Below are 14,019 nucleotides of genomic sequence, written 5' to 3'. Positions count from 1 at the left end.
ATATATGGCCACTTCTTTTATCTTGTTTATTTGTAGCTATGTTTTTTCTAGTTGAAAAAAATTATTGTTAAAAAAACAATATTACATTATGAAGAACACACAGATTTAAATTTCAGGGAATCCCACTTAAAAAAAGTTATCATTAGATGAGGAATCTTCAGCTACACGATATTGATTTCAGTTTGACATCATCGATCTCCGATCTCCGGTTAATCTTTATCTTACGTACGATTTGTAGCCTGAAACCCTAGTTGTTTAAAAACTAATTAACTTATTCTATATAAACATTTTGAGAAGTTGCATGATGGATCCGTGTTCTAAATTGATTTTCTGAATGGATAATCTTGATCTCGAGTTGATCATTAATATTTAGAAGCTGGATTCAGGTGAGTGTACCATGCAGCAGCTTGTTCGATATAGTAACCGTGAGATGTGGACACTGCACAAATGTGTTGTCTGTGAATATGGGAATGGTTTCTGTTCATCAGTCTCTCACCAATCCCACCTCCCAAAATTCTTCTGCTTCTCACCGCCATGGTGATCAGGTACTCTCTCTCTCTCTCTCTCTCTCTCTCTCTCTATATATATATATATATATATATATATATATATATATATATATATATATATATATATATATATATATATATATATATATATATATATATATATATATATATATATATATATATATATATATATATATATATATATAGAGAGAGAGAGAGAGAGAGAGAAAAAAAAGTTAGGTTCAAATGTTTTCACTATCTATTGTGTGTATGTATGATTGATTCTGGAATAATCATTTTAGTTATTTTAAGAAAATAATTAATGCATATTAAATGCTGAAGATGTAATTAATACCTATTATATCTTCAAGATGTAATATGTATTAATTACTTTCTTAAAATAACTAAAATGATTAGTCCAGAATCAGTCATACATGCACACAATAGATAATGAAAACAAAATAAGCTAACACTATATATATATATATATATATATATATATATATATATATATATATATATATATACACGTTTATCCCATTGCAACAATTGAACCACTACACTAAGCACGAGTAGGTGTGTATGTAAATAAGTTGAGCTATTCGAAATCGATTCATAAAAGACTTAGTCTCGAGCGCGAGCTTAGTTTCAAGTTTATTTATTAAATGAGATCGAGCTTGAGCTTCATCTACCGAACTTTATTAGGCTCGATGCATTTTTATATAATATAACTTTTATTTTTAATCTTATATATAGACTTTTAATTAAATAATTAAGTATCAAATATCAAATATGAAATAATGATAAACGAGTATTTTATGAGTATTAAAACACAAACAGGCTTGATAATTTACTATTAACAGATGTGAGCTCGTGTCAAGCTTAGACTTGTTTAGGCTTGTGTGACAAATAAGTCGAGCCCAAGCTGAACTTGAGCATTTTAAATCCTCAATGAATCAAACTTGTGCTTTGAAACCTTAGCTTAAAATGAACCGAACTCGAGCTCGACCCCTATAAACTTTAAATGAGTCGAGCCAAGCCACCAAGCTCGAGCTCGACTCAACTCCTTTACACTCCTAAATAGGATATTCAGGAGCCATAAGACTAGAGATTTTTGGGATTATGAAATGAATAACCAACTCCTAGTCAAACATATGTAGCTTCAAGGGGTTTGTATCTATAGGGGTGAGCATGGTGCTGTTCAGTGCGGTTATTGACCAAAACCTCACCACTAACCGCAAATGCGGTGAATCCATTTTTAAAACCGTTTGGTGCGATTAGGCGGTTATTTTTGTGGTGCGGTTTTGTTTTTTTGTGTTTCGGTTATTAACCGCATGAATTTGGTACGGTTATTTTGTGTGGTTTTTTAAACGCACTTTAGAGTTCAAATAGTTTTAAGAGTTTAAACATATTATTTGTAATAATAAAAAACCGTAATATATAAAACAATTAACTTAAATTACAAATAACTAATATCTTAAAAACGTTAAATCACTAGTAATTAACAATAAATTTCTTATAATTGTCAAATTTCACCATTTTCTAAAGTTAAACATAAGAAAAAATCAATATTTTTGACTTCTAGAATTTTATCATTATTTCATCTATGAAACTTGTCTTATTTTTAATATTTAATATATTAGTAATTAATAAAAAAAAATTGTATATAATATATGATGTGCGGTACAGTTCTTTTATGGTTTTTGAACGCTAATAACCGCACCGCACCGCAAATTTGTGGTTTTTGAAAAACAGAAAACTTCACCATCAATTTTTATTGCGTTTGTGGTTCATATGATTTTTACGATTAATTTTATTGCGGTGCGGTTTTTGCTCACCCTATTTATATCCACAACAATGTTCCACCTCAAATTGAACTATAATAACATTTCTTGAAAAAAAATTCTAGTTCAAAATGTTTATTTATTGGCTTTGGTTATTATAAATTAATTAATAATATTGATTTGGTTATTTAAATCTCTTTTTGTAAATATTATATTTCATTATACAAACATACATAGATTTTATATATTATTGTAGATATCATAATTTTTATTTGTGGAGGAAAGAAACATATAATAAATATAATTTTCATGAAAAAATCAACTATGTGGCTAGTAAAGTTTTTTTTATGGGAGAATTTCATATATGCCCCTCTTAAACCTCAAAATATCATATTTGCCCAACTTAATTTCTTAATATCATATTTACCCTTTATAAACCTTCAAAATATCATATTTGCCCAAATTCTTTTTTATAATATTTTTAATATTTTATAATCATTTTTAATAACTTAAAATTACTATAATAATTAAAAAATTGAACAATATTATCCTTACGTCCATGATAATGGAATGCGAACTTCTAAATTGTTGGAATGTCGTCCTCTTGACAAACAAAAATATATTCATCTTCAACCCTCTCTATTGAATGTATATTTTGATTGTTTAGTTTTTTTGTTGATTATATTGTAGATGAATGATATTTTAGATATTATCATTGATATTTTGAAGTTTAAAAAGTGCATATACGATATTTTGATATTTAAGAAGGGCATATATGATATTATGATGTTTAAAAAGGGCATATATGATATTTTGAAATTTTATGAATGGTAAATATGATATTTAGAAACTTTATGAAGGGTAAATATGATATTTAGAAATTTTATGAAGGGTAAATATGATATTTAGAAATTAAGTTGGGTAAATATGATATTTTGATGTTTAAGAAGGGCATATATGAAATTCTCCCTTTTTTTATTTATATATTTAACCAAATAAAAAAAATCAAAGAACTTGTTGATATGTTAATTTATCTATTTTACGGATTATTTGTTTTGTAATTCAACAGGATCCTAACGAAAATCCTTCAAATTCTGAGGTCGGTTTGTGTTCATCTACGAGATATATGCCCGTGAAACCACCTCCTCCTCCAAACACCAATGATCAATCAATAATCAATGCTCGTACGTTCTTGATTTTGCATCAAATTTAATCATATATAATTGGGTCGTTATATCAAGTGTGTTTGGCAAGGAGTTACTTTAGAAAGTCTAGGAATCATTTTTTATTTTTATTATTAGAAAACGTCGAAAAAAAAAACTCCTTTGAAAATATGTGTTTATAACTTTTATATTATAACAAATAACTTATAGGGCGTGTTTGGCATGGAGCTTTTGGAAGCGTTTGGGAGCTTCTAGCTTTTAGCTTTTAACAAAACGCTCTAGTTTAAACAAAAAGCTTCGTTTGACAGTATGAACGTTTAGCTTTTAGTTTTAACAAAACGTTCTGATTCTAAAAGCTACTTCATGTAGCTTTTAACAAAACGCTTCGGAACTTTTGAAATCAATTTCCATAATTACCCTTAAAAATATATTTATATATATATTTTTTTTTTATTTTTAATCAATTGTCCTTTTATGTAATTTTATATATTTCAAAAGCTTCCAATTATTTTTGTCAAACATTCATATACCAAATAAAAGCTACAGCTTTCTGCTACCAGCTACCAGCTACACGCTACCAGCTATCCGCTATCAGCTAACCGCTACCCGCTTCCAGCTAACAGTTACTTTTGCCAAACACGCCCATAATTCCAAAAACCCTTTAGCTCTCAAGAGCTTTTAGAAATTTTAGTTTTTTTAAATTTTTGAATACTTTTATCAAACATTTTTACATAAATAAAAATTACACTCTCCAACATACAATTTTTGGCTTAGTTACCGTGTTGCAAGACTTCATTTTGTGTTACTTGTTTTGTATGCTAATTGAAAAGTCTATTTATCAATAAACTATTTCAAACTAGCTTTTAATAATATACTTTATAAACTAAACAAATTAGTTTTATGTTCTATCAAATACACTAAATTATAGTAATAAACAACCTTATTTTTATAAAACACTAGGTGTGAGACCCATGTATTACATGGGTTTAATTAAAAAAATAAATATAAAGTTTTAACAATTTGAAAAGTTTGAATTTATAAGAAAATGAAAAAAACTTTGAATTATTAAAATTAATGAGACTTTAATATATTGAATACATTACATGTATAAACCATTTCTAATAAATATTTTACATATATATCATCTTACACATTAAATGTGGAATTTTAATTTAATAAAATGAAAAATACAATAAAATGACAAGTGAAAAATAGAAATTTTAAAAATTCTAGAAAATGACATGTGCTCAAATGAAGGAGAAGATGACATATGACAAAAAAAACCTTCATTTATTATAGTAGATAATCTAACCTTTTTTTTTTTACCAAATATACCTAAATAAATAAATTTATTATATCATGACAAAAGTAATTCTTTTTACAGCACCGGAGAAAAGGACACGCGTTCCATCTGCATATAACCAATTCATCAAGTACAGATACTAAATTCCAGTGATATATATTGAATAAAGTTATTAGTAACTTAAATTACTATTTTATTTTAAAATATTAGACAGGAGATTCAAAGGATTAAGGCTACTAATTCAAATATCAGCCACAGGGAAGCTTTTAGTGCTGCTGCCAAAAATGTAAGTATACATGCATGGTCGCAAATTCGGATTTTTTTTAATTTAAAATTATTTATTCATAGATTATGTGATCTTTATATATAGTTATATATAAAACTAAAAATATAATTGAAGTGTGATGTAATTACAGTGGGCACATTTTCCTCATATTCATTTTGGGTTAATGTTGGAGGGCAACAATCATCAAGCAAAACTTGAGCAGGTCAGTTTTTCATAATTAATTTCTCTAGTTTAGTTAATTTACTGTTTTTAGAACATCGACATCATTGTTTAATAAATCAATTAAGTTCATCTTGTTTAATATCTTATAATACCATATTAATTCTTAGAAAATAAGGTTACATGATGTAATATCTTTTGATTAAATGCAGCAGAGTAACATGCAAGGATCTAAGAAGCGATTAAAGTCAACAAAAGAGTCATTTGACAAATAATTCAATAGTTTTAATTATGTTTTAAATTTTAATGATTTGAAATATTACTTTTAAAAATTGTTTGACAATTGTATCATCATGTTATCCATGTATTTTTAGGTTTATCATTGTAGTATATACTTCGCTTTGCTTAGCGAAATAATTTGGTCGGCTGTTTCTCTCCTTCATTTGGACGTAAATTTTATTAAGAGTTATGCATGTAAATAAAACATGAAGAATACGTACATCAATATCAGTTTATATCTATGGAAACGATTGTGTGAGTCGATGCAAATAATCGATATGATATTTCCCTGTCTAATAAAAGAATCCTTTCTGCCACGTGTCCCTTCTAAAACTCGAAATTCATTCAATGTGAAATCCCATTTTTGCCCCTCCTTCATATCACAGGGTGGTTTACATGTCCAGGTCATATGATATTTGTAACTTATATATCCAATTTAAATTAAATTTAAATGTGGTGTGATTTGAAAAATCGCTTCACGTTTGGAAAGACTTAATTGGTTACCATATTCATTCTTCTATTTCATCTTAAAATTTATGAAACGGCTGTTATCACTCATATCGAATCCCTGCAAATAAGGAATTGATAAGGTATGATATATTCTAATTTAAAATTAATTGCAATTAAGTTGATTTACTTGCCCCTTTTCATCCTATTCAGTTCTATATATAATTCATACATTTTTAATCATTAATTTACATGACCATTCTTTCATACTTCCACCACATGAAACAAGTCCAAAAACTTCTCCAGAAGATGAGTCTGATTAGTCAAGACAACTGTATGTTTTTAATCTTTTTCACTCTGTAATGTTGATACTTATTACGAATAGTATATGTTAATATTATCTGTCTTTCATGTAATGTTGATACTTATTACGAATAGTATATGTTAATATTATCCGTCTTCCAAAACGAATTACATGTAAAAGGAATATTATATATTTTGAATACTTATGATCTGTTTGTGTTTTGCATTTTTTTTATGGTGTGTTTTTTTCTTGGTTGCATCTTTATAATCTTTAAAATCCCTTCAAAGTAGTAAAATAAAAGTTTAATTATTATATGTTATACCTATACGATTATTATCCATCTTCCATATCGATTTACATGTAACCATCTTGGAAATCTATTTCCAAATTGTCCCTGACACTTCAAAAATGTTATTATTATTAGATTTCTTAACTGTTTTTTTATATGAAAATGAACTTTAGTCTAATCTACTCACAATGAATCAATATTAAAAGGGCAATTATGTCCATGGTTTCCATAAATGAAAGGATAGTAACATGGTTAAAAGGTCAATTCGGTCATTTCTTGGTTGTTGGTTTTTATTTACATAGGGTATTATTGCAATTTAATAATTACTCATAATAAGTCAAGGTTAAAAGGGCAATTCGGCCCTTTTTTCATTGTTATTTACACAGGGTGTTATTACAATTTAATAATTGCTTACGAAAAATGGGTTAAAAGGGCAATTCGGCCCTTTTTTCATTGTTATTTACATAGGGTGTTATTACAATTTAATAATTACTTACGAAAAATGGGTTACAAGAATTTTTAGATTCATTATACATGTTAAATGGGTTACATGATCGTTTAGATTCATTATACATGTAAATTGGATGTTCATTAACTCACTGTTGTGGTCTTACATTGTGTATTATTATTGCAATTGCAAAGAGAGCAATTTTAACATTTGAACACTTATTGTATTGATATTCAAAACCATTAACATTGACTTCATTTATTTATACGGTAACATATCGATTTATAAATACTTAACAATATTTTTTTCTATTAAACTATATACATTCTGCTAAATAATATTTTCTTTGATGTTTTGTTTGTAGCACCTGGTTCCTGGTATGTAAATCTTATTTGAGTATTCTTTTTTTTTGTAGCCTTGGACTCGACGAGTCATAGGTTCGACTCGCCGAGTAGATACGGGACCCGGGACACGTTTAAGTTGGCGACTCGGCGAGTCCATATCCTGGACTCGGCGAGTCACCGCTGTTGGATGAAACCCTAAGTTTCAGGGGTTTGCACCCTATTTAAACGTCGTATCCGCCCCAGGCTAGCCCATATTCACCCTCAGAGCTCCCAACCCTCGTTCTAAGCTTGTTAATTAAGAGTTTGAAGAAATTGTTGTGTGTTCTTGAAGGTTTTGAAGCAAAAGGGGAGTAGATCAAGAGGAAGGGAAGGAATCCAAGCATCTTTGTGCTCTCTTAGCAGTTCCTTTGAGGTATAACCCGTTTTCCCCCCTGTTTCTATGCTTATTACTTCATTTAAGTCATTCTTGAGCCAATCCCCAAGCTTGTATGTGCAAAATAAGTCGTAATAAGTTGATTGGCCTTTAGATCTAGGCAAGATTGAGCTCCAGGAGCTCAGATCTGTTACCTTTATGGACCCATGTTGCTTGTTGTAACGCCCGCAAATCTGGGCTAGTCAAATTAGAGGCAATAGGGGTCGAAAACGACTTTTCGACAAAAGATTATTTAGAATAAATAACCTTAATCAAGTTGTAGAGTATTTTACAAGGTTTTCGTACATATAAAGAACGCCGAAAACCGAGTTATAACGAAGAAGTTATGACCCGTTGAAGTTTCGCGACGGAACTGGCACGATACCGGGAAGCGTAAATAGTGAATTTACGATAGAGCGAGATTTAGCCTTAGCGATCTAAACGAAAGTCGTAGAATATGTTAAACTAAGAACATCGATAAAAAGAACGCCCAAATCTGACTTCGTATGAGGAAGTTATGATTTTTCTAAGATTTAGCATAGCAGTGCACAGCCCGAAATCTGAATTTTAGATCGGTCGATTTTTAGCCGACGGGATCTAAATGAAAGTTGTAGTACTCATGAATACCAACGCGTGGATATAAAGAACGTCGATAATAGAGCTCGTATGCAAAAGTTATGGACGAAGCTTAGTCCCTACTTTTCGAACGCGGCGAATTTGATACAGTTTTGTAAATCCGAGATAGAATGAGAATTAGCCAACGAGGTCTAAATGAAAGTTGAAGATCTCATTAATAGGAACTCAACAGTAAAAAGACAGACAAAAACGGAGCTCGTATGCAAAAGTTACGGACGAAGCTTGGAGACTACTTTACTATACACTTCCTATAAATACAAGGGTGAACTCCTCATATTTTCTTCACACCATAAGCCTTTCTTTCTCTCTCTAACTTCTCTCTAGCCTCCCTAAACCCCTCCCAAGTCTACGGAACCTCCCTAGCACGAGAAGAGAGCCCCGGAGCGCCCGACGGCTCCGAGAAGAAAAGCTTTCGGCTCGGAAACGCTGCTCCAGCGAAGCTCGGTTTTTAATAAAAACCCGCTGTAAGTGAGCTACGCCTATAGTATATTTAATATAGATTTTATTTAATTATAGTAACATTGTTAGGACCTTAAAATAATTATTTAGGCTATTATTATGAGTTATATTGAGTGTTATTTAACGCTTATATAATAGTAATAATAGCTAGACTATTAAATTAGTCTCGTCAAGCGTTAGACTAAACTCTAGTCGTAATGATACTAGGTTTCGTCAAGGGATAATTGTTTTATGAGTAACGAAGTGCTGTCCGAGTGCCGACTCACCACCTTTCAAGTGAGTGCATGGTCCCTTTCATCTTACACATAGATATGAAGTATTTTACGTGCTATGTGTGCATATTATCTGAATACTTGCTGTCTATGTTGGATGAACGTTTTATACATGTTTTAAAGGATTTAAACTGTATACGTATTTTATATATACGAATATGTTGGGTATGAGATGGGTAGATGAATGATGAGAGATAGAAGATGACGTGAGTATATATTGGCAGCTATAGACTTAGTGCCTATGGGACAAACACCGGTAGCTATGGACTTAGTACCTTTTAGACGTTGGTAGCTATGGATTTAGTGCCTGTTGGGAATTGGTAGCTATGGACTTAGTACCTATTAGTTAGACGCTGCTGCTAAGGATTTAGTACCTGTTGAACATTAGTAGCTATGGACTTAGTACCTATTAGATAAAGACTGGTAGCTATGGATTTAGTACCCGATGAATAGACTATAGCAGCTATGGAATTAGTGCTTTATGAACGAACATTGGCAGCTATGGATTTAGTGCCAGTCCTATAACCCTGGAAGTAAGGGACTTCGGAATAAACGAATGTAGGATAGACGACTCTTAGGTTAAATCCTTAAGAGTAAACAAGATAACGGGGATGGGTAATGGGGTTAATTGTTTGATGATTAAACATAACAATTATATTATCGTGGGTTGAAAACCCTATGTACTCACCAGGTTTCCCAACCTGACCCACTCAGTTTATTTACATCACAGGTGACGATATGAAGTGACATTACACTGAGAGATTTAAAGAGATGTAGAACACTAGTGTAAATAATTGTAAGTTCTGTTTATGCTTATGTTTCTGTATTAACAATGACATCCCAAACGTTTTAAAATGAAATAAATACGTTTCTTCGAAAATGTTTTAAGAACGTATTTATCGTGTTTTTCTGGGAACAAATTCCGCAACATTTTTATGAAAAGAAGTACTCTGATTTTTATAAAGCATAAACAAAATCGGTCTTTTCTGGCCGTGATTTTGGGGATGTCACAGTTGGTATCAGAGCATTAGTTTAAGCGAACTAGGAATATGGATTTATTTCTAGACTTAAACTTAGAATGCTAAGCGATGATTGTGAGGTGTGAGCACTAGCTTATTTTAGGAATTGTGCCTAAAATGCTTTTATGTGCTAAATGCTTTGTGCATGATATGTTGTTAATTGTTCGGATCTATGGTCTGTTGCCGACCGGATCTGGAAACCTTATGTGTTTAGGATTCTAAACGTACGACTACGGTATTAGAACTAGCATGTAAACGTTTCGGAGTGATAAGGATGATTTAAACGTCAAGTAAAGGTCTAAATTCACCTTATTCGGTGTATAGATCGAGATGGTAAGGACCCGTAGCGGAGACGTAAACGCAAATGGGAACAGGAACCAACCCCCAGTGGTTCAGCAAATACCTGTTGTAGAAGAAGTTGCGCCTGAGCCAGTCACCATGGCTGGAGTTCAAGCCATGATTCGGGCTATGTTGGCTGAACAAAGGGAAGAAATGAGACGGATGTTGAATAGGGACGGACCTACTATGCCCATTGAGCAACCCGAACTGATTCCCGAGCAATCTGAGGAAGGGAACTACAGCCGCCAAGTGAGTCAAGTTGGGACTCAAGGTGAGCAAAGGGATGGCCCAGAAGGGAGAAACAACAAGGATGGGCGGATGTACAAGAATTTCTTGGGTGCGAAACCCCCAAGTCTCTCAGGAAGCCCGAAGCCGGTTGAGATTATGGATTAGATCTCTGAGATGGAGATGGTGTTTGAGAGCTGCAGCTGTAACGAGAAACAGAAGACTGTCTTCGCTGTAAGACAACTGAAAACTGGAGTCTTGAGCTGGTGGAAGCTATTGGCAGATACGATGCCACGAGGAGAAGCCTTAAGGATGTCGTGGGAAGAGTTTTTGGAACAGTTGAAAATGCAGTACTGCTCAGAGGTAGATTTGATAGACCTAAACAACGAGTTTCAGAACCTGAAGAAAGGGAAGATGAGTGTTGATGAGTATGCCACCGCATTCATCGAGAGGATGAAGCTATTCCCCTACTTGGTGCCTACTGAACTCTCCAAGATTGATAGGTTTGCTAACGGACTGCCCACTGACTTTGGCCCAATGGTCAAAATGGCAACTACCTTGAAAGCAGCTGTTAGGGCAGCTAAGAACGTAGAGGCCCAGATAAGAGAAAAGGGTCTAGAAAAAGATAAGGCAGGAGAGAAGCGAAAGTTTGAGGGATCTTCGAGGTCGAACAAGGAAAGAAAATTCTCAAAACTTGGAGGAGCAGATGGAGGTGAAGCAAGATGGTGTGATAGATGCAAGAAGAAGCATGGTGGGAAGTGCAATGAAGAAGTGACTTGTTACAAGTGTGGGAGGACTGGCCACTATTCCAAAGACTGCACACATGATGATAAAGTATGCTACGGATGTGGAGGCAAGGGGCATATGTCCAGAGACTGCCCAAAGAAAAATAAAGCAGTAAGACCAGAAACGCCACCAAGGCCAAGGGCATTTCACATGATCCTCGACGAAGCAGAAAACCGTGCGAGGAATCACGGATGAGGACTTCATATCAGAAGAGCAAGTTATGTAGTAGCCATAGTATTTTATGATGTAGCCTAGTAGAGGCATAGTCTAGGGTGAACTTGAACACCTATGTAATCGTTTCAAGAATTAATATAAAACCTTCGTTTTTTTATCTGATGTGTCGAATGATTGTGTGATTTGCTGCATGGTGACTTGGGAAACTGCGAGCCAATACTTGGGACGAGTATGAGTAGGTGTGAATGGTAGTAGAGGCCTATACTACCAGAAGCACAGGACTCACACTTGGATCAGGGAAAGTCACAAGGTTACCAAGAAGCTAGTAATTGATTTCGTTTTATTCAAGTGTGTTGTTACCATCGTTTCGGTAATGACTAAGAAGATTGTTGATATTCCGACCCTAGTGGTCATATCGAATCGAGTCCGACTACGATGAGTATGTTGTGTGGTTCAGAGAACCAAGTTTGATGTAGCGTCCGACTTAAACCAAACGGTTGAAATCAAAGCGATCAATAGAAGTATCACACTCGTTGTTAAAGAAGTTGGTGGCTAGAAATGCCTAATGTTAAAGTGTGATTATATCACATTAGAACATGAAGGAAGGCATAGTCTGTTTTAGAATTTAACTCTAAGAGACCTAAGTCTAAGTGTTGCAACATACGATGATAGGTCATTAGAATATGAAACATCGATCTATAGTAGTAATAAAAGAACTTATCTCAAGTCCGTATCCAGTAAGGATCGAGATTGTGACTTGAAGGTCATAATTTGGAGTCTAACCTGAGGTAGAGAGCAGGTGCACGATCGAGTACTCTTACAGTCAATGAGTTTAAGAGATAGAATCGAAGGAATGTAGAAGTTATAATTATTACCTAGGATGAAGAGATGACGTATGGAGTCATTATACGACCCTGTTTCGTTGATGATTCTGGGACGTAATCATCCTAAGGGGGAGATAATTGTAACGCCCGCAAATCTGGGCTAGTCAAATTAGAGGCAATAGGGGTCGAAAACGACTTTTCGACAAAAGATTATTTAGAATAAATAACCTTAATCAAGTTGTAGAGTATTTTACAAGGTTTTCGTACATATAAAGAACGCCGAAAACCGAGTTATAACGAAGAAGTTATGACCCGTTGAAGTTTCGCGACGGAACTGGCACGATACCGGGAAGCGTAAATAGTGAATTTACGATAGAGCGAGATTTAGCCTTAGCGATCTAAACGAAAGTCGTAGAATATGTTAAACTAAGAACATCGATAAAAAGAACGCCCAAATCTGACTTCGTATGAGGAAGTTATGATTTTTCTAAGATTTAGCATAGCAGTGCACAGCCCGAAATCTAAATTTTAGATCGGTCGATTTTTAGCCGACGGGATCTAAATGAAAGTTGTAGTACTCATGAATACCAACGCGTGGATATAAAGAACGTCGATAATAGAGCTCGTATGCAAAAGTTATGGACGAAGCTTAGTCCCTACTTTTCGAGCGCGGCGAATTTGATACAGTTTTGTAAATCCGAGATAGAATGAGAATTAGCCAACGAGGTCTAAATGAAAGTTGAAGATCTCATTAATAGGAACTCAACAGTAAAAAGACAGACAAAAACGGAGCTCGTATGCAAAAGTTACGGACGAAGCTTGGAGACTACTTTACTATACACTTCCTATAAATACAAGGGTGAACTCCTCATATTTTCTTCACACCATAAGCCTTTCTTTCTCTCTCTAACTTCTCTCTAGCCTCCCTAAACCCCTCCCAAGTCTACGGAACCTCCCTAGCACGAGAAGAGAGCCCCGGAGCGCCCGACGGCTCCGAGAAGAAAAGCTTTCGGCTCGGAAACGCTGCTCCAGCGAAGCTCGGTTTTTAATAAAAACCCGCTGTAAGTGAGCTACGCCTATAGTATATTTAATATAGATTTTATTTAATTATAGTAACATTGTTAGGACCTTAAAATAATTATTTAGGCTATTATTATGAGTTATATTGAGTGTTATTTAACGCTTATATAATAGTAATAATAGCTAGACTATTAAATTAGTCTCGTCAAGCGTTAGACTAAACTCTAGTGGTAATGATACTAGATTTCGTCAAGGGATAATTGTTTTAAGAGTAACGAAGTGCTGTCCGAGTGCCGACTCACCACCTTTCAAGTGAGTGCATGGTCCCTTTCATCTTACATATAGATATGAAGTATTTTACGTGCTATGTGTGCATATTATCTGAATACTTGCTGTCTATGTTGGATGAACGTTTTATACATGTTTTAAAGGATTTAAACTGTATACGTATTTTATATATACGAATATGTTGGGTATGAGATGGGTATATGAATGATGAGAGATAGAAGATGACGTGAGTATATATTGGCAGCTATAG

General features: G+C 33.4%; 1 protein-coding gene across 1 annotated transcript; it reads left to right on the top strand.

The window, feature by feature from the left end:
• Positions 1–386: 386 nt before the first annotated feature.
• LOC111904928 (axial regulator YABBY 5) lies at positions 387–5,708 on the top strand (the record flags this gene model as incomplete). Its single annotated transcript, XM_052766758.1, is given in 6 exon segments — positions 387–545; positions 3,363–3,477; positions 4,841–4,889; positions 4,970–5,045; positions 5,176–5,247; positions 5,417–5,708. Coding segments are annotated over 6 exon segments (534 nt in total), but the record flags the coding sequence as incomplete, so codon positions are not given.
• Between the last annotated feature and the right edge of the window lie 8,311 nt (positions 5,709–14,019).

The sequence above is a fragment of the Lactuca sativa genome, chromosome 8 (assembly GCF_002870075.4).
Source record: "Lactuca sativa cultivar Salinas chromosome 8, Lsat_Salinas_v11, whole genome shotgun sequence".
In the NCBI taxonomy this organism is placed as follows: Eukaryota; Viridiplantae; Streptophyta; class Magnoliopsida; order Asterales; family Asteraceae; genus Lactuca; species Lactuca sativa.
The sequence above is the reverse complement of the archived record's forward strand: the minus strand, read 5'-3'. Positions and strand labels throughout refer to the sequence as shown.